The sequence below is a fragment of the Quercus lobata genome, chromosome 10 (assembly GCF_001633185.2).
Source record: "Quercus lobata isolate SW786 chromosome 10, ValleyOak3.0 Primary Assembly, whole genome shotgun sequence".
In the NCBI taxonomy this organism is placed as follows: domain Eukaryota; kingdom Viridiplantae; phylum Streptophyta; class Magnoliopsida; order Fagales; family Fagaceae; genus Quercus; species Quercus lobata.
Genome location: NC_044913.1, coordinates 13,467,886 through 13,493,213, shown reverse-complemented (window position 1 = coordinate 13,493,213; position 25,328 = coordinate 13,467,886). Strand labels below are relative to the sequence as shown.

General features: G+C 38.2%; 3 protein-coding genes and 1 long non-coding RNA gene across 5 annotated transcripts; 1 reads left to right on the top strand and 3 right to left on the bottom strand.

The window, feature by feature from the left end:
• Nucleotides 1-1,007: 1,007 nt before the first annotated feature.
• LOC115965298 (rac-like GTP-binding protein 3) lies at nucleotides 1,008-6,298 on the top strand. The gene is made up of 8 exons (XM_031084492.1): nucleotides 1,008-1,308; nucleotides 1,672-1,759; nucleotides 1,959-2,068; nucleotides 2,201-2,264; nucleotides 3,942-4,006; nucleotides 4,090-4,155; nucleotides 5,348-5,445; nucleotides 5,823-6,298. Exons 1-8 carry the CDS (start codon nucleotides 1,204-1,206, stop codon nucleotides 5,860-5,862), a joined length of 636 nt encoding a protein of 211 aa, XP_030940352.1. The 5' UTR covers nucleotides 1,008-1,203; the 3' UTR covers nucleotides 5,863-6,298.
• Nucleotides 4,007-6,866, bottom strand: LOC115965299. The gene is made up of 3 exons (XR_004086019.1): nucleotides 6,511-6,866; nucleotides 6,394-6,438; nucleotides 4,007-4,064 (listed from the first exon to the last, which is right to left on the bottom strand). It is a non-coding gene; the product is annotated as an uncharacterized LOC115965299 (long non-coding RNA).
• A 409-nt stretch (nucleotides 6,867-7,275) lies between these two features.
• On the bottom strand, nucleotides 7,276-14,721 carry LOC115965965. Its single transcript, XM_031085290.1, has 3 exons — nucleotides 13,973-14,721; nucleotides 12,102-12,479; nucleotides 7,276-12,007 (listed from the first exon to the last, which is right to left on the bottom strand). Exons 1-3 carry the CDS (start codon nucleotides 14,141-14,143, stop codon nucleotides 7,553-7,555), a joined length of 5,004 nt encoding a protein of 1,667 aa, XP_030941150.1. The 5' UTR covers nucleotides 14,144-14,721; the 3' UTR covers nucleotides 7,276-7,552.
• Nucleotides 14,722-16,012: 1,291 nt separating this feature from the next.
• On the bottom strand, nucleotides 16,013-24,411 carry LOC115965966. Of its 2 annotated transcripts, none has more exons than XM_031085291.1 (4): nucleotides 23,810-24,411; nucleotides 21,864-22,235; nucleotides 17,312-21,749; nucleotides 16,013-16,924 (listed from the first exon to the last, which is right to left on the bottom strand). In XM_031085291.1, the coding sequence occupies exons 1-3, from the start codon at nucleotides 23,951-23,953 to the stop codon at nucleotides 17,352-17,354; spliced, it is 4,914 nt and encodes a 1,637-aa protein (XP_030941151.1). In that variant the 5' UTR covers nucleotides 23,954-24,411; the 3' UTR covers nucleotides 16,013-16,924; nucleotides 17,312-17,351. The 2 variants fall into 2 exon arrangements, with proteins under 2 accessions (XP_030941151.1, XP_030941152.1); XM_031085292.1 differs by having other exon boundaries at nucleotides 21,921-22,235.
• Nucleotides 24,412-25,328: the final 917 nt, after the last annotated feature.

Here is a 25,328-nt window from a genome sequence, read left to right as displayed (position 1 = left end):
TGTGGTTTTTGGTGTAAATAAGAATTAGCATAAAATCTTTTATTCGATAACAAAAAACATTGTTTTTATTTTATTTTATAAGATACTAAATAATTAAATGAAAAATGGAAACAACAAAATTACGTGTTACATTGGGCACGCAATGTCACGAGTGAGCCGTTTGGTGCATGGCGGTACAGAGTAATACACTCTCACATGCTTTTCTACGAACATAAATTGGGACTACAAAATGCACTATTAAAAAAAAAAAAAAAAAAAAAAAGCTCTAATACCCATAAATTTTATAATGTTATGGAAACAACTTTTTTTTTACAATACATTTTATAATTATTGAAATAATGGCCTAATGGGTGCTGAAAAAAAAGTCTATATATATTATTCATAGTTTACTATTTCAACAATTTCGAAATTTATCATAAAAAAAAATTGTCTATGATATTATTGTACAAATTTTCACAAAATATTTTGCAATGGTGATTTATTAATGATAGATAATAAAAAATGATATTTGTGATAAGTCAAGATAAAATTCAATAAATATTTGTCAATTATATTGTTGTGAAAATCAATAAATTTAACCTAACTATTATGAAAATTGATGAGTTGAGTTATTCTTTTTTTTTTTTTTTGGGTAAATTTTCAAGGGAAAATAAAAGAGAAGTATTCAAGGAATAAAAAATGAAAAGTAAAGATAAATTTAAAAAATTAAAAAAAAATCTTTCAAATTAAAAAAAAAAAGTTAATAAAGTCGTAATCAAGTAGTATTAAGATTTTTTTAAATATATTAATACCCATTTTTGTAATTTTAAGAAAACAATACCCATTTTCAGTTTTAAGGTTAATAATGGGTATTCACTATTTTGTACTAATACTTTTTTTTACCCAAAAAAAAAAAAAAAGAAGAAACTTATTAACATATTTTATATAAAAATTCAGAATCTTCCTTAAAAAAATAAATAAATAAATAAATAAATCAGAATCAATTTAAAACTAGGAAAGAGAAAACATCAAAGAGTAAAAAAGAATTGCTACAGAAGAGTGAATGAGTGAGATTCATGTGAGTTGCTACACACACTGACTCTCTCTTTCTCTCTCTCTCTTTATCTCACTTTGAATCAAAAGCAACAAACTTGTTAAAACCCAACAACCCCTTTTTGGTGTTATATTTGAGCGCTGAGCCTTCTTCTTCTGGGTTTGGTTTTAATGGCTTCAAGTGCTTCAAGGTTCATCAAGTGTGTGACAGTTGGAGATGGGGCTGTTGGGAAGACCTGCATGCTTATTTGCTATACAAGTAACAAATTCCCCACTGTATGTTATTGCTTCTTTCAAAGATCCATCTGGGTCTTCTTCTTTTTTTTTTTCTTTTTTTTGGATTAATTTATATATTATCTTTTTTGGCATTTTTGTGTTGTTCAATGAGTGTATGCATCTGGGTTTTACAGATTTTTGCTTTTTATGATTTAATTATAGAGCAATTGCTCTCTCTCTCTCTCACACACCAAAATATTGTTGAGCAATTTACCTTCTATTTTATTATTATTAACAAATTTATGTTTTTTCTAAGGTTTCAACTTCTTGTTGCTGTTCTGTTGTTCTTGTTGTTGTCTCAGACTCTTTTTAGTTCTTAATTATTTTTTGAATTTGAATGGCCTTTTATTTTTTGTTTATCAGGATTATATACCCACAGTGTTTGATAACTTCAGTGCAAATGTGGTGGTTGAAGGCACCACTGTTAACTTAGGACTCTGGGACACAGCTGGTATCATTTATTTGATGGTTTATGATAACATTTTTAGCTTTAAATATAATTTGCTCTCTACTTGTATCTTAAACTGAGCTGAAAAGTTCCCTTTTTTTCTTTGAAAATTTTAACTTGTGCCTAAAAGTTTCCAATTAGATTTTGATTTTGTAATAAAACAGGTTTGTTATGTCTTATTTGTTTTCAATGTATTTCACAGGGCAAGAGGATTACAATAGATTAAGGCCATTGAGCTACAGAGGGGGAGATGTCTTTGTCTTAGCTTTCTCACTAGTTAGTCGTGCAAGCTACGAAAACGTACTTAAAAAGGTGAATTTACCTGATAATTTTATATTTTGACTGAGTTGTCTTTAGCATTACATTTCACTGTAATTATGGTTTTGCTGGGATGATTTGTAATTGTAAATAAACGTGATTTCTAATACTCAATTTCTTGATCAGTGGATCCCTGAACTTCAGCATTATGCCCCTGGCATTCCCGTGGTTCTGGTTGGCACCAAATTGGGTAAGTTAAAAGGAATTGATATTAATATGCACTTTGAACCCTACCTTGTTTGTGGCTAGTTTCTTGTTATGTGCAATCTTTCGAAACTTGTATTTAGTTACTCATCGTTCAGTATGACCACTTCTTTTCTTGCTTTCTTCCTACTAATGTAATGAGTTTGGGCTCCAAAAATGTATTTGATATACTTTGTACTGATTTTAGCATTAAATAAAATCCATAAATGCACTGACAGCAGCTCTCTGTGAAGGAAAATATATATTGTAGGTGTCCACCGTCCACGTGTCGTGTATCAACTAAACCTGACCCTAGTATGAGAAGAAGCCTGTTTTGTTAAACATGAGGACATGAATATTCCAAAATTTTCACTATTTTTAGAAGTTTGTGATTTTCATGTAGTAATATTAGTAATGTGGTGAGCAGGGCAAGATCTTTTTGATAGGGACCCTGCTATGTTGGCTCATGAATGTCATCTTGGTGCATGGAATAAGGTCATATCCCATTTGAAAGTAGTACGGTGTTAGGAAAGTAGCAACCTAACCCAGATCTAATAACTCAAAACACTCAGATTTACATGGTTCACCCAAACCTAGGATTGCGTCATTGAAGTTGCTGCAATTTTATTATGACGGGTATAACCGGAGTTATAAGGATCATTAGCATAAATACAAACCCCCCCTTATTACTAGGGCTACATGTATGTGAAAATTTACAATAAAAAGCCTAGGGCATTTAAATTGTACTTAAATACCAGAAATACCCCCAATAATTGTACAGGCACCAATTTTGTTTGGGGCCTGGCATAACCAATACAGTAAGTTAGGCTCCACATACATCCCATCACATGGGATAAATATCAAGACAGGGATCGTTCATCCTTCTGTACTCTTATGCATGATTAGCATAGTGCTCTAAAAGGAATACATTCCCATAAATTAATTAGCTAAAAGGGATGGCTTTTTATCCATTAGTTTTTTTTTCCCTCTATTGGAATTACATTTAATAAGATTGCTATATAAAATCGTTGCATGCCTAAAATTTGTGAAACTTAAATATCTTTCTCTTACAATTTTTTGATTCTTTGATTTCGATGGATCACGCTTTGTCACTGATCCAAACAATCTAGTTTTGAGAATCCAAATTTTTTAGTTCAAAGATATCATTTCACCTTGTCGTCTATATTTATTTGATATAATGAAAGAGCAAGCTCAACATTTTAATAACCTTAATAAAATTGATGTTGCAATTGTCAATTCTAATAGGTCTCCTATCTTTTGCCAAGCAATGGGATTTCTATCTCTGAACATTCTCTTCAAATGGGAAATTTTTGTGGGTTGGGTATCTAATAAGCAGGACTAACATAGAATTTATGAAATTTAACTACTGCATAAGAAAACTTTAGAACCTTTAATGCTATTTAAATATGTTATTTTGATCTGATCTGAATGAACCAATATCTGTGATGGTAGCTCTCATATTAGTGTCATATTTCAAAAAAACTTCTCATTTTCATACGATTACAATCAATATTCTGGTAACAGTGACAAACAGAAAATTTTCCATTCCAATTAACAATTATGTAGATTGTATTGACATTTGTCTTTAAATTATTGTGGTGATTAGTTATTTGCAGTAGTGCTGATTTCTGCAACTAATGCATGGTTTATAATGGACACATAGATCTTCGTGAGGATAAGCACTATTTGGCTGATCATCCAGGAATGGTGCCTGTGACGACTGCACAGGTGTGGTTTCATCCAGTAGCTGCTCTCTACAACTTGATGTTTATGGTTGGTTCCATTTCTGATAACAGTTTTAATATAATCAGGGTGAGGAACTCCGTAAACAGATTGGTGCTGCATATTATATAGAATGCAGCTCAAAAACTCAGCAGGTATGTATGAGCTGGCATATATATGTTCTTATCATGTGATTGATGCAACGGTATATTTTCTGCTGCAAATATGAGAAAATGTGGAATGCTCATGCAACCAAAATAAACTATATTGACCAAAGATATAATGTCAAATCGATTATTGATTTGTGTAAATATTCTGGCAGCAGGTTTTAATCAAGTAGTAGCACCTAGAAAACTGACAACTTAAAAAGATGGGTATTTCAATCTTTGGCACATTTCTTCATTTTGTTTTAGTGGGATCCTAGAAGAAATAAAAAGGAATCAATTACCATCATCCCATTTATGCTGTAATAAAAGTTCTACAATTTAGCAGATAATCATTGCTGCTTTGAATATTTTGACATATTATTGAAAAAAGTAAGACCTGGGAATATTTTATTTCAAATGAGATACATATCCAAAAAAATAAAATTATTGGTAAGTTACACATAAAGGTGGGACCTTGGTGCGATGGTAAGTGTCCTCTGCCCAAACACTATGTCACGGGTTTGACCTTGGGAATTAGCTTCTCTAAAATTTGTGGGCAAGACTGCCTACCAGACTCATAGAAATAGGAGCTGGGTTGCCCTTTTTTCTGTACACATCCTCCCCATGGGTATCCATTATTGAGGGAGGAGGAAGTGTCATTTAAGTTAGAACTCGTTGGCAATTGTCAGTTGAGGGAAAAAAAATCCAACTGATGTGCTGGTTTTGTGGATTTTGTGAGTTTTATTGATTTTGGGTTTGAGACTTGTTTAAGTTTACTAGTTTGATTTATTTTGGTATTTTGAGACTTCATTTTCATAAATTTGGAAATTTTGTTTGAAGAAATAAATAAAATTAGAATATTAGGCTCAATTGTATAAATTGTAATCATTTATTGAACGATGGACTTAAATAGTTGAATGAAAACCTATTTTTTTAGAGAAAATAAAATTATGGCATGACAAAATGACCATTTAAGTAGCCTGTATCATGACCCTTTTACTCTCCAAACAGATTGGATAGTTGCAATGCTTGTAATGAATTTGGGTGTTACATTTCTCTCTCTTAAAGAATCTTGCCTGCCTCTCTATTTACACATAGTTTGATTGCTTTGGGGACTTGTCCTCACTATTCTGTCTTAAAAGGTTACTACAGGTTGTATCTGTCTTTATGCTGTAATTGACCATTTACATTGCAATTGCAGAATGTGAAAGCAGTTTTTGATGCTGCAATCAAGGTGGTTATCAAACCACCACAGAAGCAAAAAGAGAAGAAGAAAAAGCCACGTCGTGGATGCCTATTGTTAGTACTTTCCTTTCTTACAATTAAGAGACTTTTCTACCATCCTTCAATTATGCAGTTTCTGGGCACCATATCCCACTCTGCGTTTGTGAATTACCATCCTAAATGAATGTAGTACAAGTGCTCTTATGTATATATATCTCACCCTTTGAAATTCAAACTCTAGTAAGGTTGTGTTGCTTCTGCATCATTTTTTCTCATGTTACTGCCGATATAGCCTTTTCTATAATTAGCATCATTACTCTCGATAGTATTTTGTTAGTGCCTGACTATCTGCTAGTGTAACCAAAAGTCATCTTTAACTATCCTGTTTCTGATATCTTTTGTAACCTTCATGCTTCCGTTTCTTGGGAATAATCTGTTGCTTAAAACTGCAGAAATGTTTTTCGTGGGAGCAGTTTCGTGTGTCTCAAATGAAACAATCTACTTAAGCTTTGACCTTGGCTATGTCACCCAGAAGATTTCCATTGTAGTCAGGCTGTAAGGATCCTGTTAGATTTATTTCCATGTGATGTCTGAAGAAATATCGGAGCTCTATGGCTATTTTCTTTCACTTTCTTTTTCTGTTTTTATTTTTATTTTTTATTATTATAATTATCAGGAAATCGTATATCCTTGGAAACTAATCTTTGTGTTATTTGTTCATTGTAAAGAATTGAAGTTGAAAGGTTTTTCTTTTTCTTTTTCTTTTTCTCAAACAAGAGACTGGTTTGCTATTCATAGTAGTCACTTACTGGTTTCAAATTAGCTGTAAAAAGCCATTAAGCTTCCCAAGGTGAAATGGTGAATTCGTTAGAATTCAGTTGCCCCATCAACTCATACTCATGTATTATGAATGGATCCGACTCATACTCATGTATGGAGTGTAACAATGCGTTGAATCGAATGTAACAAAGAGTATTACTTCAAATAGAATAAAATGGAGGAAGAAAAATATGCTCGACTAACCTTGAGTAATTTGTTGAGGTTGTTGTATGAAGATCCCCAGATGCACTATTTACAATTTCAATGTTACCAATAAAAAGAGTATTAAAAAAAAAAAAAAAACTGTAGCTACACACTTACAGGCCGATGTTTGGTATTTCGTTGTCATAGAGATCGATAATTGAGTCATCTTTGCCACTGGAAGAATTATGTATTTATGTTGGCCGTGGGAGCAATGCCTACTTATCTTTTTGAAGCAATGGGGTAATAGCCCATACGAGCTACGGTCTATTCGGAGAGATTTTTAAGGTCTACCTCATATCACAACATTTTTTAAACCCTGCACATTTAGGGGTTTCCGTTTGCAATGGCTTTCATATGAAATATCTGATCCACAAACTAAAATTCGGTGGTACATGAAGACCGCTGAGGAAGTGGCATTTCATCTCTCTCTCTCTCTCTCTGTGGGCTAACCAGGTGTACAGAATATGGTATAGACATGTCTGCACATGAATACACAAATGCAGTTACTTTTATTTCATTTTTAAGAATTTTTTTTCTTTTTTCTTTTTTCTATTTTCTCATTTCTATCTGAAAAAAGAGAATGAAAACGAGGTGCTTCAGGTGCTGAACAAAATTGGGGAAGCTTCATATCATAATGACAACTGACAACCACAATGATAGCTAAGCAGCCTGATTAAAAAAATAAAACATAATGGCATAAATGGCTCTTGAGTCTTGACCAATGCCTCATTCAGATCCAATGGGAGAAAAAGTGCCTCACATTTCTGCATCAACGAGTACCAAGGACATGAACTAAATGAATATTTTCTCTTTTATCTCTTTTTTCTTCCTTTGGCCAAAAGAAACTGGCCTTATCAATCAATGCAATATGCAACATATTAGTTCAGGAGAATCAAATAAAATCTTACTTCTCTTATTTAGCTACCGAGGAATGGAAAGAGTTACATACATGGAGAAAACACTAAAAAAAATTTCTTTTTGTCATTTAAAAATTACTCTTTACCAAAACCTTTTCCCATTGTTCCCCTTTGCACAATCCAAGAAACATTGCAGAGATCCTCTCTCTCTTTGGTAACTAGACTTGCATATTAGAACTGGCAAATACAGAATCAAGAACTTACAAGCTTTCATGGGTCACCAAATTGTGCATTACTCAAATCTATTGCCATGATTGCTTGTAACTATCCCACCCGCCCTCAGGCTCCTTCCTCTTTAAAACACCACCTACCTGGTATATCCTTGCTTGCTCATCTGCTATAGCCTGTGAACTGGCAACAGAAAGTTGCCTTGGTGGAAGAGAAGAAGTCTCATCTCTGCCTTCTACATCTAAGACTCCAGGCCCGGCATTGAGGTCTAACCCCTGCCTTCCCCATTTCCTACTGCTCTCAGCACTACTGTTATTGCTACCATCAGGGAAGCTAACAACATAAGGCCTAGGGTAATGGGATGGAACTGCACCAGCAGGTCCTAAAAACTGTGTATGAACTGCAGGGAAGCAAACCTTCCCACCAGATGATGAATCCATGTATGTTGTTGAACCACCTGAAAAAGCAGCTGAACTCAGCGGAAAGGTGGTTCCAAAAGGAAAGACGGGATACTGAAATGGGCTGGAGGGGAAGGGCACGGCAGGAGATGATGACAACACTGGCCCCCTGTAAACATCAGGACTAAATGGGTTGCTGCCACCAGTGGGACCCAACAACCTCTGCGGCCCACCAGGTGCAACAATAGGGAAAGGCTGCTCCCCTCTATCAGGAATGATTGATGGAATAACTCCTGAATAAGTGCTTCCTGTAGCAAACCATGGTGAGAAATTTCCCATTTCTGTATTGTTCATTCTAAGGCCAGAAACAGGTGGTTGGGATGGCTGACTGCTCCTACCAAGCAGGCTAAATGGTGAAGGTTCAGCGCTCATCTCATCAACAACAGGCCCATCGTTCAAATCAAAGTCCCTGCGGACACTCACAGCATCATTAAGAGGACTGCTTGATGATTTAACTGGCACAAGAGGGACATCCGTTCTACAACTATTGCTAGTTAAGTAATTGCCCATATCAGATGCATCATCAACACGATTCAAATCAAGGTCAAGTAATCCAGAGAAACGAACAGGAGCAGTACCCATTAGTTCTTCACGTGACATTTCAGGATTATTTATTGGTCCAGATAAAGTACCTGGCTCAGGAGCAGAATCTCGACAAGCCAAATCCTCAAGAATTCTTTCATCGGGAAAATTCAAGTCAATATCCAATGGAGGGCGACTCTGCTTGCCAACTGTAGCATCAGGAAGAGGAATGTTTGCAGTGCCATGTGCCATCTCAGGAGCCTTCCGGGGTTCAGCAGGCCGAAAGGCACTAGTAGCTGCTGATCCCTTCCAACCAAGTTCCCCTTTACTCTTCAGTAGGTCATCTGGCGGAACAAATGGCCCTTTTGCAGCAGCAGCCACTGTAATTGAAGCAGGAAGGCCACTAGTCACAGAAGAAATAGGAAAAGGTAACGGGCTAACCAACCGAAGGGCAGTTGAACATTCTGTTGCTGTCAAATTACTTGCCTCCCCAAGTTTTCCATCATCACTAGCAAAGCCTTCATTCAAATCAAATTCCATTCTTGCCTCCATATCTGACGCCCCTACAGCAGACATAGAAGCAGCATCTGCAGTTGTAGATGTACATTCTTCAGTATCTTCAACTTCCATGCCAGTCAACTTGGACCCCCTTGACTGCTCACATTCTGTTTCTTGCACAGGCAATGCACGAAACACCTTGTGAGGAACTGGTCTACCACGTTGCACAAAACCCTCTTTGCTTTCCAACTTCTCGTCCAGATACTCACCTTCACGATCCGTAATAGCTAAACCTGAACCGACTATTTGATTCTCAGGGATTGTAGGAGCATTACCTTCCTGCATATTACTTCGTATTTCAGTCAGATTAACATTACTTCTCACATCTGTTTCCTTAGTCTTTTCAGTCTTCAATTCATTGACATTTCCGGGAACCAGATCTTTCCCACCACCAGAAGGACGGAGCACTTCTTCATTGGTTCCTTTCACACTCTCAGAATGTATCATCAAAGCAGGAGGCTTCTGCTCTGTCTTCACACCACTGTTCAACCCTTCATTTACAAACTTCTTGTCATCACCATCAATTTCTAAAGATGGGTGTGATGATGAGCCTTCAATGACTTCATTATGGACTTCTAGCCTTGCAGACACATCAACCTTATCTCTATCTGACAAAGAATCACTCACCTTTTCTTTAGCATCAGGAATGGCATCTGCATTCACCCCATCAACTGCCTTTTTCTCCTCAAGATGTTTGCCTCCTTCAATATCCATGGTTTTCTCTACTGTGATTGCAGGAGAAGCCACTGAAGCAGGTACTGTCATTTCAGTAGATTTTCCATTGCTTTCTTTGCATGGGTCTGCAGTTTGCTGCAAATCCTTACTTGAAGAATGAAAACTTCCACTGTGCCCTTCTACAACTTTCTCTTCAGACATCAAAGAGGCTGAATTACCTTCTCCATTTTTAGGACCAACATTACTGGAAATTAAACCCTGCTTCTCATGCTCAACATCAGCACCATCATTACACTGGCTACAGTTTCGAGCAAGGTCATCTGCAGGAGATGATTTGACTTTGGAATCACTGCCTGAGCAGGAGTGTTCAACTGCAAGTGTGTTTCTTTGCGGAGAATCAGCAGGTGAAACCACATCAGACTTGGACATCTCTCCAGCAGCCACACTAGCAAGCAGGTTCATTCCACCATCATCTCCAATGGAAATAGATGCATTAGCTTCTGAGTACTTGACACAACTTTCAATCAAAGCATTTATAGAGCGTAAAGAACCCTCCTCTGAATTCCCTAATTTATGTTCATTCCCTGATGATGTGGAAGCAGCTTTAGCTTCTGCCCACTTTTTACTGTCATCACCACTCCTACAGCGCTCTTCATCTGTAATGGCAGGAGGTGATCCATCACCCTCATCAGAACCGGTCAGTACATCTTTGAAATCATTACTTTGCCATGATTCAGTTTTCAAATCTGAAGTAATATTAGCTCGATAAGCATCACTCTTTTCTTTCAAGCTACGATCAAACTGATCATGCTTCTCTGAAAGCACAGGAGAAGAAGCTCTGCTATGCAATAGTGAAGGATCTTCAAAAGATGCTCCACTGGCACTTTGTGCAGGACTGCGAACTCGATTTGGAATCTTAACAATCAATTTATGACTGTTACCCTCATTGACAGGCCCATCAAGTGCCTTTTCACATGGCAATCCAGATTGTAATTGTTTTTCTGACGCCAGATGTTTTTGCGTGGAACTCCTGCTTGAACAACTTTCCCTTTGAACTCCAGATAAAGCAGAGCCAGGGAGGCCATTTATTGACTTCCGATGCCGTGAAGAACCACCTGAGGTCTTATTTCCACTCATTGAACCAGCAGTAGGGCTCCTTGCATCCTCCTTCCCGGAAAGTCCAGTTTTAGTATGGTCACTAGAGCAAGATTGACTATTGTGAGACTGACTAGAACTGCTGCTTTTCTCATCCTTCACTGTTGCCTGAGGGGGATCAGAGGTGAAACCAACAGCATTTCGACCCTGACCATCTTTTAGGTTAGTACTTGCAGGCGCAGTTGATGGCACTGTTTTCATAGACCCTGGAGATGCAGACGCAGACCGAGAAGTGCTCTCACCCTGGACAACTTTCACTGGGGCAGTTTTGGATGCAGAGAGCTGTGCAGGGCTCTTCACAGCAACATCAGAGGATGCACCTGATTGTCGATTCCCACCAGGGGAAACTTCAGGAAGGCGTGATCTTGCAGTCCAGGTGACACCCTGATTTGAACCCGACTTTGCATCATTGATGTTCATTTCAGCCTCAACACGTTTCTTCCATGTGTCAACTAAACTCCTAGCTTTCTTCTGGATTTCCAGGTTCTTATGCGTACGCAAATGATTCACAGACTTACCAATGTTGCACATTTGTAGGGCTTGAAGGTTTACAGGCAGCTTATCAAGTGCACGAAGTAAAACCAAGAGAAAATCCTCAACAGATTTATCACCATCCTTGAGGCCACTAGCATCACCAATCTTCCCTTTATGGACTTCCTGGAGCCATTCATCAAATACAGGCAGACCCCTGAGTTGCACAAACCGATTAAGCCAATCCATCTTTTCTGTGGCTGCAATAACACCAGCAAGCATTGACCGCCCGGCTAAATCTACTTTCTTCTCATTTCTGTCTAGCAGCATCAGCTGCAACAATCTCTCCACCCCTTCAGAGTCTATAAGGCCTCCTTTCTCTGTAATTTTGGCAGTCTCAGATTTTAAATTACTATCCAGTCTACTGTGTCCAGAATCCACATCATCTGTTTTTGTAGTACGCTCTCGTTTGACAGGCTCAGTGCTCTGATCTCCCCGCTCCCTTTTCTTTCCCTTAACTTGGGAAGGAATGGAAGAAGCACTATTCTGAACACTATCCAAACCTGCTTTTAGCTGCGATGTTGATGTCGGACCACTCATTGGCTTTGGAGATCGCCCGCCTGGCTGCAATGTTGCATGCATTTCAATTCGTGTGTTTTCTAACAGCTGATCTACTTCTTCCTGACGTTCCTGAGAGAGAAAAGACATTAAGGACCTAAAGATTCAGCATGTGAGAGCAAAATGAAAGATGACCAAGAGAATTTATATAAAAAAGAGAACTCACATTAATATAATCTTGATCAGTTAGCAACCATAAACACTTGTTTGTAATGTCATAAACCTGCCGACAAACGAATGACGAAATCCCTGATGGAAGCTCAACACCTTTAGGAAGGAAGGCAACTTTACATGGATGAAGTAACGATGCAGCAGGAATCTCATCCTTATGAAAGGAATAGAAGATTTCGTTTGGCGCAGCTTCCAATAGGACGCCTTTGCCAAGCTTTACTTCAGCAGGTCGATATAGCCAGTTAACACCTAACTTTAACTTTAACTTATCCTCTTTACTCGTAGTCAAACAACGGATTATACCAATGAAAGGTGGGGAATCCTGAGGCGGTTTAAAAAGAGCACAGTCACCAACACTGATCTTGCGTCCATCCTGTAAAGTTAAAAAAAAAAAAAAAAAAAAAAAAAAACAGTTAATAGAAAGAAGAACCAAAAACCAAAGAGGGGAAAAAACAGGATTCTTCCTATTTTATCATAGAGAAAATAACATATAAAATAGATGGCAGAAATTATTAACAAGACAATAAAAAGTAGTATCAATGATTAGTCACTCCCAAATAAACAACTGAAGGTTTTAGAAATGTATTTTCACTCTCATATCATAATTGGGAATCCACAAGGTCAAGAGAGAAATAAGCACCAAATACACATCACTGATTACATTGATTAGCAAGCCAAAGATTAGATTATGCAACTTCATTATTAGAAGAATAAAGATAGTATTCAAATCCATCCGCAACAGTGAGCAATTTTTCAGAATTTTCAAAGTATAAAAGTAAAAAGTAGGGAGTCAATTCAAGATAATCTCTATATTCCCAGACTAGTAAAAAAAAATTAAATGTCTCATGTACTCTGACTGCTATCTCTTTTGAACAGAGTAATATAATTTATTAAAATATGCCAAGAAAGCGTGAGCCAAGTAGAAGCACATGAGAAAAAACCACCTAAGCACTAAAATTTTAAAATGTTAAGGGCCAGTAAATTTAATAGTCATTCTAACAAGGACTACAATGCAAAATAAAAATTAATATATATTTTTTTTTTTTGGTTTTAAGGGCCAACGAGGAGAACTCTTAAAATACGCAACTAATCCCGAGCACGTCTATAACAAGTAGCAGGCATTTGTTTAATTGATAATTACACATGCACCTGGTGGAGCCTGAACCCACGGGCTCAGCCTCCACCTTGCTCTTACAAGGGGAGGAGGTGCCATTTGAGCAAGACCTTATCGGCTACAATTACTTGGCAATTACTAGGATAAATCCCACCAATTTACCATCAAAGAGGTAACTAATAGGATTCGAGCTTGGCTCATGCTTCTTGAGGTGCCTTTACTCCAAGATTTGGGGCAAGGTTCCTAGCCCCTAGGCATTTCTACCTCTACTTAAATACCATCACATGAATCCTATTCCTAGCACCAATATTTATGAAACTACAAACTGAATCCCCCCATACCTTTCCCTTTTCAAATTCCTATTTACAGGTCAATTGGGAACATTCATTGAAATTTTTTTAGCTCATATATATAATTAAATACACCGAAATAAACCTCCTCTTTCATACTTCATTGGAAGAAGAAGGGCCCATTTTCAGCAATTCAAATAATTGAAACAAAATTTCATTAATTTCCTATAATTCATACCCAAAAAAAAAAACCCCAAAATCAAAACATTCATTTTCTCAGAAAATCAGGTTCATTTCCTACTTTCTAAACCAATCAAACCCAGAAACCCCCATCAATTCACAACCCCATCATTTATTCCAAAACCCACAAAACAATCAAACCCAACAAATAGAATCAAACAAAACCAAACCAAATTAAATCAAATCAAATAATATAATTAAGACAAAATAAAATAAACAGACCTTGAAGAATGAATTAGGCTGAGAAACAAAAGAAGAAGAAGAAGCATCGGCTGGGATCAAATTCGCTGGACGCGTGGGGACACAAGTCCACATGTGCCGAGTCGTCGATTTCCTCTCCTCACCATCACCACCGCCACCACCACTACTCCCATCATGCACCTTCTGCAGCATAGCCCTCTTGCATTTTCCCCAATCCTTCGTCCTTCAATCCCTAAATTTTTTTCTTTTTCACTTTCCACGAAAACCATCAATTCCCCCAAACACCCTCTCCACTTTCTTTTCTACACCACCAAAATCCCCCCCAAATGATTTTCTCACAATTCCGCAAAAAAACCCTAGATCGATCCGAAACCCTAGCTAGCTCCCACCATATCTTACGCCAACAAACAAACTACCAAACAAACTTAATTCAATAATAAATATAATAATAATACAATCCCTAATTTGCTTCTTTTTTTTTTTTTTTTCAAAAAAAAAAAACTTCGACTCCGATTTTCTGTGCCCGATTAATCGGCCTAATTGGAGCTCAGATCCGCCGAACGAGAAAGAGAAATTTTCGGTCTCTAGAGAGAGAAAGTTAGAGAGAGAAAGAGAGAGAAAAGAAGTGCGAGAATCTAGAGAGAGAGGGGTAGACGGGAAAAGGAAAGGTGTAGTTTAGACTTGGCAACGGGGCTGTCTTGGGTTGGGTTTGGTTTGGGTTAAAGTCTGTTACGGATTCGGGTTTAATTTTTCGGAATCGGGTCTTCTTCTCTTCTTTTTTTTGGGTTTTTCAAAGCAATGCAATATATATTGTGTTGTTTGTTAGGTGAGGTCAACTGATAATGACCCTTCATTTTGTTTTCTTTTTTTATGCCCTACCCTTTTTTTATGAGTTTTATCCCCTTATTCCCCACACATTTACTATCATATTCTATTCTTAGTTGTGTTTGCCAGTCCCTTTTCTTGGGCCTGTTGAATTTGCTAAAACGCTTGATTTTATCCTCTAAATCAATTCTTTCTTTCTTTCTTTTTTTAGAAAAAAAAAAAAAAAAATCACTGATGGTAATGTTTACAAATCACTTTTATTATTTGTGGCTATTTTCTTTTTATTTCCCATTTGTTTATATATAATTGTCTTTATAATGATTATTTGAACACCAATTGTTGTTTATTTTGCCATAGTAAAAAGAATTGAACAACAAAGGAAAAATTCCTCTTTTTCTGAATAGCTTCATTGCTTAATTGATTATAGTCTCAATACAGCAAAAAGTTTTGAATTTTTGCTGTAAAAGCAGGGAAAAAAATGCCTCTAATCCTTGTAGGTTTCTGTAGGTTAATTTTAAGAACAATGTATGAGTTATAAATTTTCATTATCTTTTACACAACTTTTTAAGACGATAAGCTTAATGACATCAAATATTAGGAGGGAGTACTGAAATTTCTGTGGAAAGTGGAGACCATAATTGGGTTGGGCAGAATTGTCCCCATACTATCTTAGTAGACCAATGCCATCATCTATAGCTAAAGCGAGCCATTTAATTCAATGCCTTCTCAACCACAAACTGCTCAATATAAATTATCCTTGGTACGCAAGTTATTTGCCTTATCAATTAAGTTCTTATCTTAAGCCACAGACAAATATAGTACAAAGTGGTGGTACTGGAAGCTATAATGACTTTTGAGTTGGCTATCTATCTTATTTAATTTATGCCAAAAGTTATCCTCATAAACGCACATGCATTAACAAAGCGCTGAAACAGGGAGAGTTCCTTATAATCATGGTACAAATTTGCTCTGTTTAACCAATTGTCCATGCCTGATGCCCCCACCTCTAAAAGGGGCTAGGAATGGTGAAATTGCTGGTTTTTCAATTGCATCGAGACTTCGAAAAAATAAATAAATCTTTATGCTCCATGTCACAGTGTTTCCATCATCTTATTATAATCCATGTTATAACTTCTATTTCAGGAAGACATTCAAACTCTTCCCACAGCCATTTGCACCCATCAACAATTAGTATACAGCAACTTGGGCAAATAAACAAAAATACAACATCCAACCTAAATAAAAAATTAAAAAGAATGTTTACAGTACCAAATAATTCGAACAATACAAAGCTAAGGCCTCTCTTGTAGAGTTGTCAATGATTGCATAAAATCATACAGATGATGCACAATTTCATTCATTGAACATCAAGACTTTTTAGCACAATAACTGACCATGCATATGTAAACACACACTTCAGAAGAATGATTCCTCAAAAAATGAAAAATGGTTAACCAAACAGCTCCTAGATGTGGCTTGTGGGAAAACACCATGTAATAAAAATATTGATCTTGATGAGTAGGAACATTGGAACAAAGTCTGGACAGAAAACCAAACTGGATCGAAGACTAATATTAGTGTTAATAAATAAAATAAAATGAAATTAGAATACAACATCAAGCATAGCAACTAAACCATGACAAAACAAGAGAAGTTCAGTTGCCAAAATTCGATGACCAGTCAGCTTTATATATATATATGTGATTAGAAGGTAGAAGGGGAAAGGCAAAGAAAGATAAATTAACAACAAATCACATACAAAAGGTGTTGGCTTATAAGCAGTTTAGTAACCCAACCTCCATAAAAGGAAGTGTTGGAAAAGGAAGGGATGGCTTTGGGTCCAATGTCATATATAGTTGTTGCACTGAATACCAGTAAAGGAACCAATTTTGAATGTCTGGGCAACACAGACTGCATGCTTTCCAACAGTTAAAATATCTACAAAGGGGAAACTGATCTGCAGCCACCCAGAACAAATTCAAGGAACAAATAGCTTGTAGACCCCGGACAGATTACATTTTGATACAGCGAAGGGATGGGGGTCGGAGACTATGAACAACATCAGATAACTCACTTACCACCCATCCTCCGAAAGCACACAAGTTAGATGACAACCTCTGGGATTAGCCAACACCCATCCTCAAAGCACTGAAGAGAAGAAATTAAATAATAATTAATATAAAAAGTTAAGAATGGCAGCTCTAATGTACAAAAAATAATAATAATAAATGGAGATAAATACATAAATACTATGGAAAAGACAGTAACCACAATGAATTCAGAGAAAAAGATAAATACATTATTAAAATAATAATAAAAAGTCGAAACTCCCTCTATTTAGCTACAGAGGAATGAAAAAGAGATGCATACATGGACAAACACTGAGAAATTATCTTATGTCATTTACAAACTATTCATTACCAAAACCTTTTTCTAGTTTTCCTATGTAATATCCAAAAAATCTTAAAGAAACCTTTATCACTCTCCTAGGTGACTAGACTCACATGTGCTATATATACAGAAACGAAAACTTACGAGCTTTTCATGGGTCACCAGATTGTGCCATTACTCATTCCTACTGCCACGAGGGCTGCTTGTATCCATCCCAACCTCCCTCAGGCTCCTTTCTCTTCAAAAGACCACCTGCAACCTGGTACATCCTTGCTTGGTCATCTGCTATGGACTGTGAACTGGAAACAGACAGTTGCCTTGGTGGAAGACAAGTCTCATCTCTTGCTTCCAAGTCTAATCCTCCAGGCCCGGCATTAAGGTCTAAACCCTGTCTTCCCCATTTCCTACTGCTCTCAGCGCTACTGTTGTTTGCATCAGGGAAGCTAACAACATAAGGCCTAGGAAAATGAGAAGAAACAGTACCAGCAGGTCCTAAAAACTGGGGACGGACTGCAGGGAAGCAAACCTTCCCACCAGATGATGAATCCATGTATGTTGTTGAACCACCAGGAAATGCGGCTGATGACAGTGGGAAGGTGGTTCCAAAAGGGAAGACAGGGTATGGAAAAGTGCTGGAGGAAAAGGGCACTGCTGGAGAAGAAGACAACACTTGCCCCCTGAAGACATCAGGACTAAATGGACTGCCGCCACCAGTGGTACCCAACATCCTTGGCGGCGCACCACTTGCAACATTTGGGAAAGACTGCTCCCCTCTATCTGGCATAATAGGCACAGCAGGATAATTGCTTCCTGAAGTAAACCATGGTGAAAAGTTCCCAATTTCTGTATTGTTCATTCTAAGGCCAGAAACGGATGGTTGGGATGAAAAACCACTCCTGGAATGCAGGCTGAAAGGTGATGGTTCAGCACACACCTCATCAACTAAAGGCCCATTGTTCAAATCAAAGTCCCTGCGGCCACTCACTGCACCATTAAGAGCACCACCCGATTGTGACTTAACTTGCGCAAGTGGAATATCCATTCTACGACCGTTGCTGATTGAGAAATTGCCCATATCAGAAGCATCATCAACTCGGTTCAAATCAAGATCAAGTCCCCCAGAGCCACGTACAGGTTCAGAACATATCATTCCATCACGTGCCACGTCATGATTATTTGTTTGGACAGATGATGAACCTGGCTCCTGAGCAGAAATCCGCGAAGCCAAATCCTCAAGGGCTCTTTCGTCAGGTATATTCAAATCAATATCCAACGCAGGGCGACTCTGCTTGCCAGCTGCAGCATCAGGAAGAGGGGTGTTTGCAGTGCCCTGTGGCATTTCTGGAGCTTTCCTGGGTTCAGCTGGCCGAAAGGCACTAGTGGCTGCTGATCCCTTCCAACCAAGTTCCCCTTTACTCTTTAGCAGGTCATCTGGTGGAACAAACGGGCCCTTTGCAGCAGCAGCAACAGTAATTGAAGCAGGAAGGCCACTAGACACGGAAGAAACAAGAAAAGGTAATGGACTAACCAATCGAACAGTGGATGAACATGCTGGTGCTGGCAAGCTATTCGGTTCCCCAAATTTTCCCTCATCCACAGTAAAGCCTTCATTCAAATCAAATTCCACTTTTGCATTCATATCTGATGCCCTGGCAGCAGGCATAGAAGTTGCATCTGCATTGGTTGATTTACTTTCCTCTGTGTCAACTGCTTCTGTGCCAGTCCTCTTAGGTCCCCTAGTCATTTCAGGCTGTTCTGTTTCTTGTGCAGTTAATGCAGGTGAAATCGTGTGAGGAGCTGGTCTAACCTGTTGATCATGACCTGCTTTGCTTTCCGAATTCTCCTCCACGTACTCACCATCATGATCAGTGACAGTGGAAGCTAAACCAACTGAAGTTCGATTCTCAGAAGTTGTAGGGTCATTACTTTCCTGCTCATTTCTTTGTTTTTCAGCCTGATTTACATGATTCCTGGCATCTGCTTCATCAATCTTTTCAGCCTTCAGATCTTTTACTTTCTCTGAAGCAATATCTTTCCCACCACCAGAAGGCACCACAACTTCCTCTTTGGTTCCTTTCACATCTTCCATATGCATCATGGATAAAGGTGGCTTCAGCTCTGTCTGGTTACCACCATCCAGCCCTTCAGCTGCTTCCATCTGGAACTCTAGAGCAGAAACTACATTGAACTTATCTTCATTCAACAAAGAGCAACTTGTCTTTTCATTTACATCTGGAATGGCATCTGCATTCACCTCACCAACTGCCTTTTTCTCCTGAAGTGATTTGACTCCGTCAATATCCATAGTTTTCTCTACAGTGCTCACAGGTGAGGAAGTCATTGAAGCAGCTACTGTTATTTCAGTAGATTTACCATCACTTTCTACACATGGGTCTACAGTTTGCTGAAAATCCATACAAGAACTACTTAAATGACCATGGTTCTCTCCTGCAGGTTTCTCCCCAGACAAAGAACAAATAGATGTGCTTTCAACAGTTTTTGTCCCAATATTACAGGAAACAACACCCTGCTTCTCAGGCTCATCACCAGCACCATCATTAGACTGGCCTTGGTCTTGAGCAAGGTCGTCTACTGGAGATGATTTAACTTTGGGATCACTACCTGTGCAGGAATGCTCAACTGCAGGGGTGTTCCTTTGCGGAGAATCAGTAGGTGAAACCAAATCAGACTTCGACATCTCTCCAGCAGCCACACTAGCAAGGAGATTCATCCCAACATCATCCCCAATGGATATAGATGCATTTCTTTCAGAGTACTTAACACAACTATCAATTAAAGCATTTATGGAGCGCAAAGAAGCCTCCTGCAAATTCCCTGATTTTTGTTCATTCCCTGATGATGAGGAAGTAGCTTTAGCTTCTGCCAATTTTTTGCTGTCATCTCCAGTCCTGCAGCGCTCTTCATCAGTAACAGCTGCAGGGGATCCATCACCCTCATCAGACCCAGTCAGTACATCCTTCAAATCATTACTTTGCCAGGATTCAGTATTCACATCCGAAGTAATATTAGCTCGACAAGTATCGCTCTTTTCTTTCAGGGTACGATCAAACTGATCATGCTTCTCTGAAAGCACAGGAGAAGAAGCTCTGCTATTCATGATTGAAGGATCTTCAATTGATCCTCCACTGGCACTTTGTGCAGGACTGCGACTTCGATTTGAAATCTTAACAATCAATTTTTGACTGTTACCCTCAATTGAGGGGCTTTCAAGTGTCTTTTCCAATGACAATCCAGACTGTGATAATTTTTCTGAAGCTGGATTTTTGAGCAAGGAACTTTTGATTGAATTTATTTCCCTTTGCGCTCCAGATACAGCTGAACCAGGGAAGCCATTGATTGATTTTCGATGCCGTGAGTTCTTATTTCCACTCATTGAACCAGCAGTAGAGCTCCTTGCGTCCTCCTTCACTGAATGTCCCCCTGTTTTAGCATGGTCACTAGAACATGATTGACTGTTGTTGTGCGACTGACTAGAACTGCTGCTTTTCTCATCCCTTGCTGTTGTCAGAGGGAGATCAGCAGCATTACCAACAACATTTCGAGCCTGGCTGTCTCTTAAGTTAGTATTCACTGGTGCAGGTGATGGAACTGATTTTATGGACCCAGGAGATGCAGATGCAGACCTGGTGATACTCTCCCCCTGGACAATCTTCACAGAAGTAGTTTTGGATGCAGAAAGCTGTGTAACTGAGCTCTTCATTGCAACATCAGACGACATACCTGAGTGTCTATTCCCACCATGGGAAACTTCAGGAAGGCGTGATCTTGCAGACCAGGGGACAGACTGATTTGAGCCAGACTTCGCATCATTGATGTTCATTTCAGCCTCAACACGTTTCTTCCATAGGTCAACTAAACCTCTTGCTTTCTTCTGGATTTCCAAGTTCTTATGAGTGCGCAAATGATTCACAGACTTCCCAATGTTGCACATTTGTAAGGCATGTAAATTTACAGGCAGCCTATCAAGGGCACGAAGTAAAACCAAGAGAAATTCCTCAACAGTTTTATCACCATCCTTGGGGCCACTACCATCACCAATCTTCCCTTTATGGACTTCCTGGAGCCATTCATCAAATACAGGCAGACCCCTGAGTTGCACAAACCGAGTAAGGCAATCAAAATCATCCGTGGCAGCTATAACACCAGCAAGCATAGACCGCCCAGACAAATCTATTTTTTTATCATTTCTTTCAGGCAGCATGAGCTGCACCAATCTCTCAACACCATCAGAGTCTATTAGCCCTCCTCTTTCTGTAATTTTTGAAACCTCAGATTTTAAATTGCTTTCCAGTCTAGTATGATTGGAATCCCCATCATCAATTTTTGTAGCACGCTCTCGTTTGATAGGCTCAGAGCCCTGATCTCCCCGCTCCCTTTTCTTTCCTTTAACTTGAGAAGGAAGGGAAGATGCACTATTCTGGAGACTATCTGAACCAGCTTTCAACTGCGATGTTGATGTTGGACCACTCATTGGCTTTGGAGATCTGCCACCAGGCTGTAAAGTTGCATGCATTTGTTTCTGCGTCTTATATAACAGCTGATCTACCTCTTCCTGTCGTTCCTGTAAAAGAAAATTAATGAATTTCCATTGTGCAAGTAAGAATATTCAGAACTACCCTAAAGAAATAGCATATGTAAGCAAGGAGACGTATCTGCAAGAGCGTTAAAAACTCACATTAATATAATCTTGATCAGTTAGCCACCATAAACACTTGTTTGTAATATCATATACCCGCCGACACACAAATGATGAAATCCCTGATGGAAGTTCAACACCTTTAGGAAGGAATGCGACTTTACACGGATGGAGTAACGATTCAGCAGGAATCGCATCCTTATGAAAGGAATAAAAGATTTCGTTTGGCACGGCTTCCAACAGGTCGCCTTTGCCAAGCTTTACTTCAGCAGGCCGATAAAGCCAACTCACAGCTAACTTTAGCTTATTCTCTTTACTCTGAGTCAATGAACGAATTATTCCAATGAAAGGTGGGGAATCCTGAGGTGGTTTGAAAAGAGCACAGTCACCAACACTAATTTTGCGTCCGTCCTGAGAAGTGGAGGCAAAAAAAGGAATTAAGGCAGTTATAAATTTGAAGGTCTTGAGAAAACCAAACGCACTTCCACAATCGATGCACATTACAAACAGAAGGGCAGAAAGAGGACTTTCATTGGCTAGTTGTAGGCATTATAATGCACTCAGTTTGTCTAAGGAATAATTTCAAATAGTAATAAGAAATCTGGCAGTCAAAAAAGCAATAACACTTAACTCGTGTCAATCAACGGCTAAAGTAGAAGAATTTGAACTTAGGTGACTTTTTAAGGCCTTTAACTCCATGCCAGAAAGCCACCAAGTCTAACCCTTAGCAGTATTACTTAATGCCTATACATACCAATACCAGTGCCAATGCCAAGCAACAATACATACTTCTTCTGTTTTGATAATTTCTTGATACACGTCATTAAAATAAACTTATTGAAAGTTATTTAACTTGATACTGTAAACATAAACATATTGATTCAACAAGAATCTACTGCTCCTAAGCAAGCAACAAATGTCTGCTCCTATGCAAGCAACGAATGTCTCAAAAACATAAAAATATATTATAAGTTTTCTCAATTCAATTGACCGACAATGCATGCTAACCTTGGTGTATTTTCTGTCATCTAGAATCTAAATATTTACTCCATAAACTAATTGCATTTTTATGTTCACTTAAAAGAAGCTGTTCCTGTGAACGTGACCACATTATGATGTTGTTAAGCATTAATAATATTTATATCAGGACATGAGCCAAACAGGTAAAATACCAGTCAACATAGTCCAATATCGTGTCATCTGCAATGGCCCATCAACCATATAATATCCTGACCATGAATAAACATCCAGAACTGACACCTAAAACATAAGAACAACCAGATTGTAGAAAAAATTTAATTCCAAATGTTTACATAATTTCCCATCAAAAGGAGTTCCATCCCAAGAGAAATTTAAATCTAAAGGTCATTGCAGAGCCGAAATCCTTCCCTGCACTCATTTAAACAGTTCAATAGAAAAACTTTATCCCCACATAACACAAAATAGGTAGAAGATTTCAGTGTTTTCAAAACCCATCAACAGTTAGCCAAAATAGTAGCTTTCAATACCCCTTCTAAGCTTCTTGATACATTTCGCAAAACCAAGTTCATTTTTGCATTACATCCATCACACCAATTCAAAAAAATGGGACTCCATTTCCAAATCAATCGAGCCAACACACACACACACACACACAAACGATTCACAAAAATTGGGTTCATTCCTTCAAATCTAAATCAATCAACTTTCACATTAATTCACACAAATTTTCATTCATATCAAGAATTTCCCCCAACACCCAAACCAAAACAGAAATAAAAAACAAAAAACAAAAAAAACAAAAAAAAAATTCTTTCTAAATCGATCAAACACAAATACCCCACCTCATCTTCTCACTTACCAAACATCCCAAATCATCTCAAGTCCCAAACAATCAAAACCCACAAAAAAATTTTCTCACACACCAAACAGTCAAATCCAACCAAACAAACAAACAAACAAAAAAATTTAAATCAAAATCAAAATAAAAACAATCAAAAGCAAACCTTGCAAAACGAATTAGAGGAACACAAAGTGACCGAAGAAGAACCATCGGTTGCGGTGGCGGAAGCAGCTATGGTCGCACGCGTGGGGACTGTCCACATGTGCCGATTCCGTTTACTTTCCTCACCAACCCGCCCATGCAGCATAGCCTTGCATTTTCCCCTTTCCCAACTTCAATCCCTACCACGAGTACCATCAATTCCCCAAAACCCCAAACCCACTTCTCTCCTTTTTTTTCCCCCAAATTCTTCACATACGCTTAATCAAAAAAACCCTAGATCGATCCCTAACCCTAACCCCCCACACGCACCATTTCAATTTCAAAAAACTCCGAACCCTAAATCCCCTTTCTTCTTCCACTCCCCCAAAAACCTCAAAAATTTTCGATTCCGATTTCTAGGGTTTCCACGTCGAATCCGATTAACCGATCTAATCAAAAGCCTCAGATCTACAACGACCGCGAGAGAGAGAGAGAAATTCGAGCCGCCTTTCGATTCAGAGAGAGAAACTGCGAGAATCTAGAGAGAGAAAATAGCGAAGAGAGAGAATATCGGAGAGAGAGAGAAAAATAGAGAGCGAGCCTCAGACGGCAAAAAGGAAAGGTGTACTTGGTACTTGGGTAGAGCAGAGTTCGGGCAGATCGGGCAGTTCGGGCAGGAGAGAATCATAAAGTTACACGCTTGTGACGCAGGTTATTTATGATTGTCAATTAATTTTTTAAAGGGAATGTGACTGACTGACTGACTGTGAGCACTTTCAGACTTTCATTTTCTTTTTTATTTTACCTATTTATTTATTTATAAGATTTGGGCCCATTTGGGGTAAGGAGGTGTGTGAAGAGAACTTTAGAGAATCTAAATGCTAGGTATTGCACACAAATTTATATTATTTATTAGAACTGTCTTGTGTAGTTGATTATGATACTATAATTTTAAAAATTGGTATGGTTAAAAAGAACATTTTTGCTCCTGATTCACAATTTTTGATCGGTTATGGCCAGTTTTTTGACATATTTTATAAGTTTTTATTAGATTAGATTGGTACTTGGTTCTTGGTTCGACCAGCCAGTATAGTCCAATTTTTTAAATCATGGTGATTATTGTTCGTCATGTCACATGGACCCGTCATCTTTTTATTTACTATTCAAAATTTACCATGTGGTCTGTCAAAAAAAAAAAAAAAAAATCTACCATGTGGAACAGTTGTAAAATATGTGTTTTTATGTGTGGCATGGTTGAAGTGAGAAATGTTGACCCATCCAGGGGCTTTGACTTTGAGTTTCCAGACAACTTCGGGGGCTCTGAGATTTCGAGGCCAGTTGATTTAATCTTTCTGTGTGACTTGTTTGGTGTTGTGGGTTATTTTTTTAGGGTTAATCGGGCAGTGATTGGGTGACCTGTAGGTGATGGATGGGTATAGGGTGGGAGGGGTAAGATTGTAATATCAAATTAGGTAACATCCACATGAGGGCATATGATGGAGAAGTTAAGGTTGTCTTGAGTTGTTCCAACACACTACTAA

Coding starts and splice junctions, on each gene's coding strand:
- LOC115965965 (XM_031085290.1), bottom strand. CDS start 14,143: ATGCTGCAGAAGGTGCATGATGGGAGTAGTGGTGGTGGCGGTGGTGAT. Junction 12,480..13,972: donor AGCCTAATTCATTCTTCAAG/GTCTGTTTATTT, acceptor TTAACTTTACAG/GATGGACGCAAGATCAGTGT. Junction 12,008..12,101: donor CTGATCAAGATTATATTAAT/GTGAGTTCTCTT, acceptor TTTCTCTCTCAG/GAACGTCAGGAAGAAGTAGA.
- LOC115965966 (XM_031085291.1), bottom strand. CDS start 23,953: ATGCTGCATGGGCGGGTTGGTGAGGAAAGTAAACGGAATCGGCACATG. Junction 22,236..23,809: donor CCTCTAATTCGTTTTGCAAG/GTTTGCTTTTGA, acceptor TCCACTTCTCAG/GACGGACGCAAAATTAGTGT. Junction 21,750..21,863: donor CTGATCAAGATTATATTAAT/GTGAGTTTTTAA, acceptor TTTCTTTTACAG/GAACGACAGGAAGAGGTAGA.
- LOC115965298 (XM_031084492.1), top strand. CDS start 1,204: ATGGCTTCAAGTGCTTCAAGGTTCATCAAGTGTGTGACAGTTGGAGAT. Junction 1,309..1,671: donor CAAGTAACAAATTCCCCACT/GTATGTTATTGC, acceptor TTTGTTTATCAG/GATTATATACCCACAGTGTT. Junction 5,446..5,822: donor CCACGTCGTGGATGCCTATT/GTTAGTACTTTC, acceptor TTAAAACTGCAG/AAATGTTTTTCGTGGGAGCA.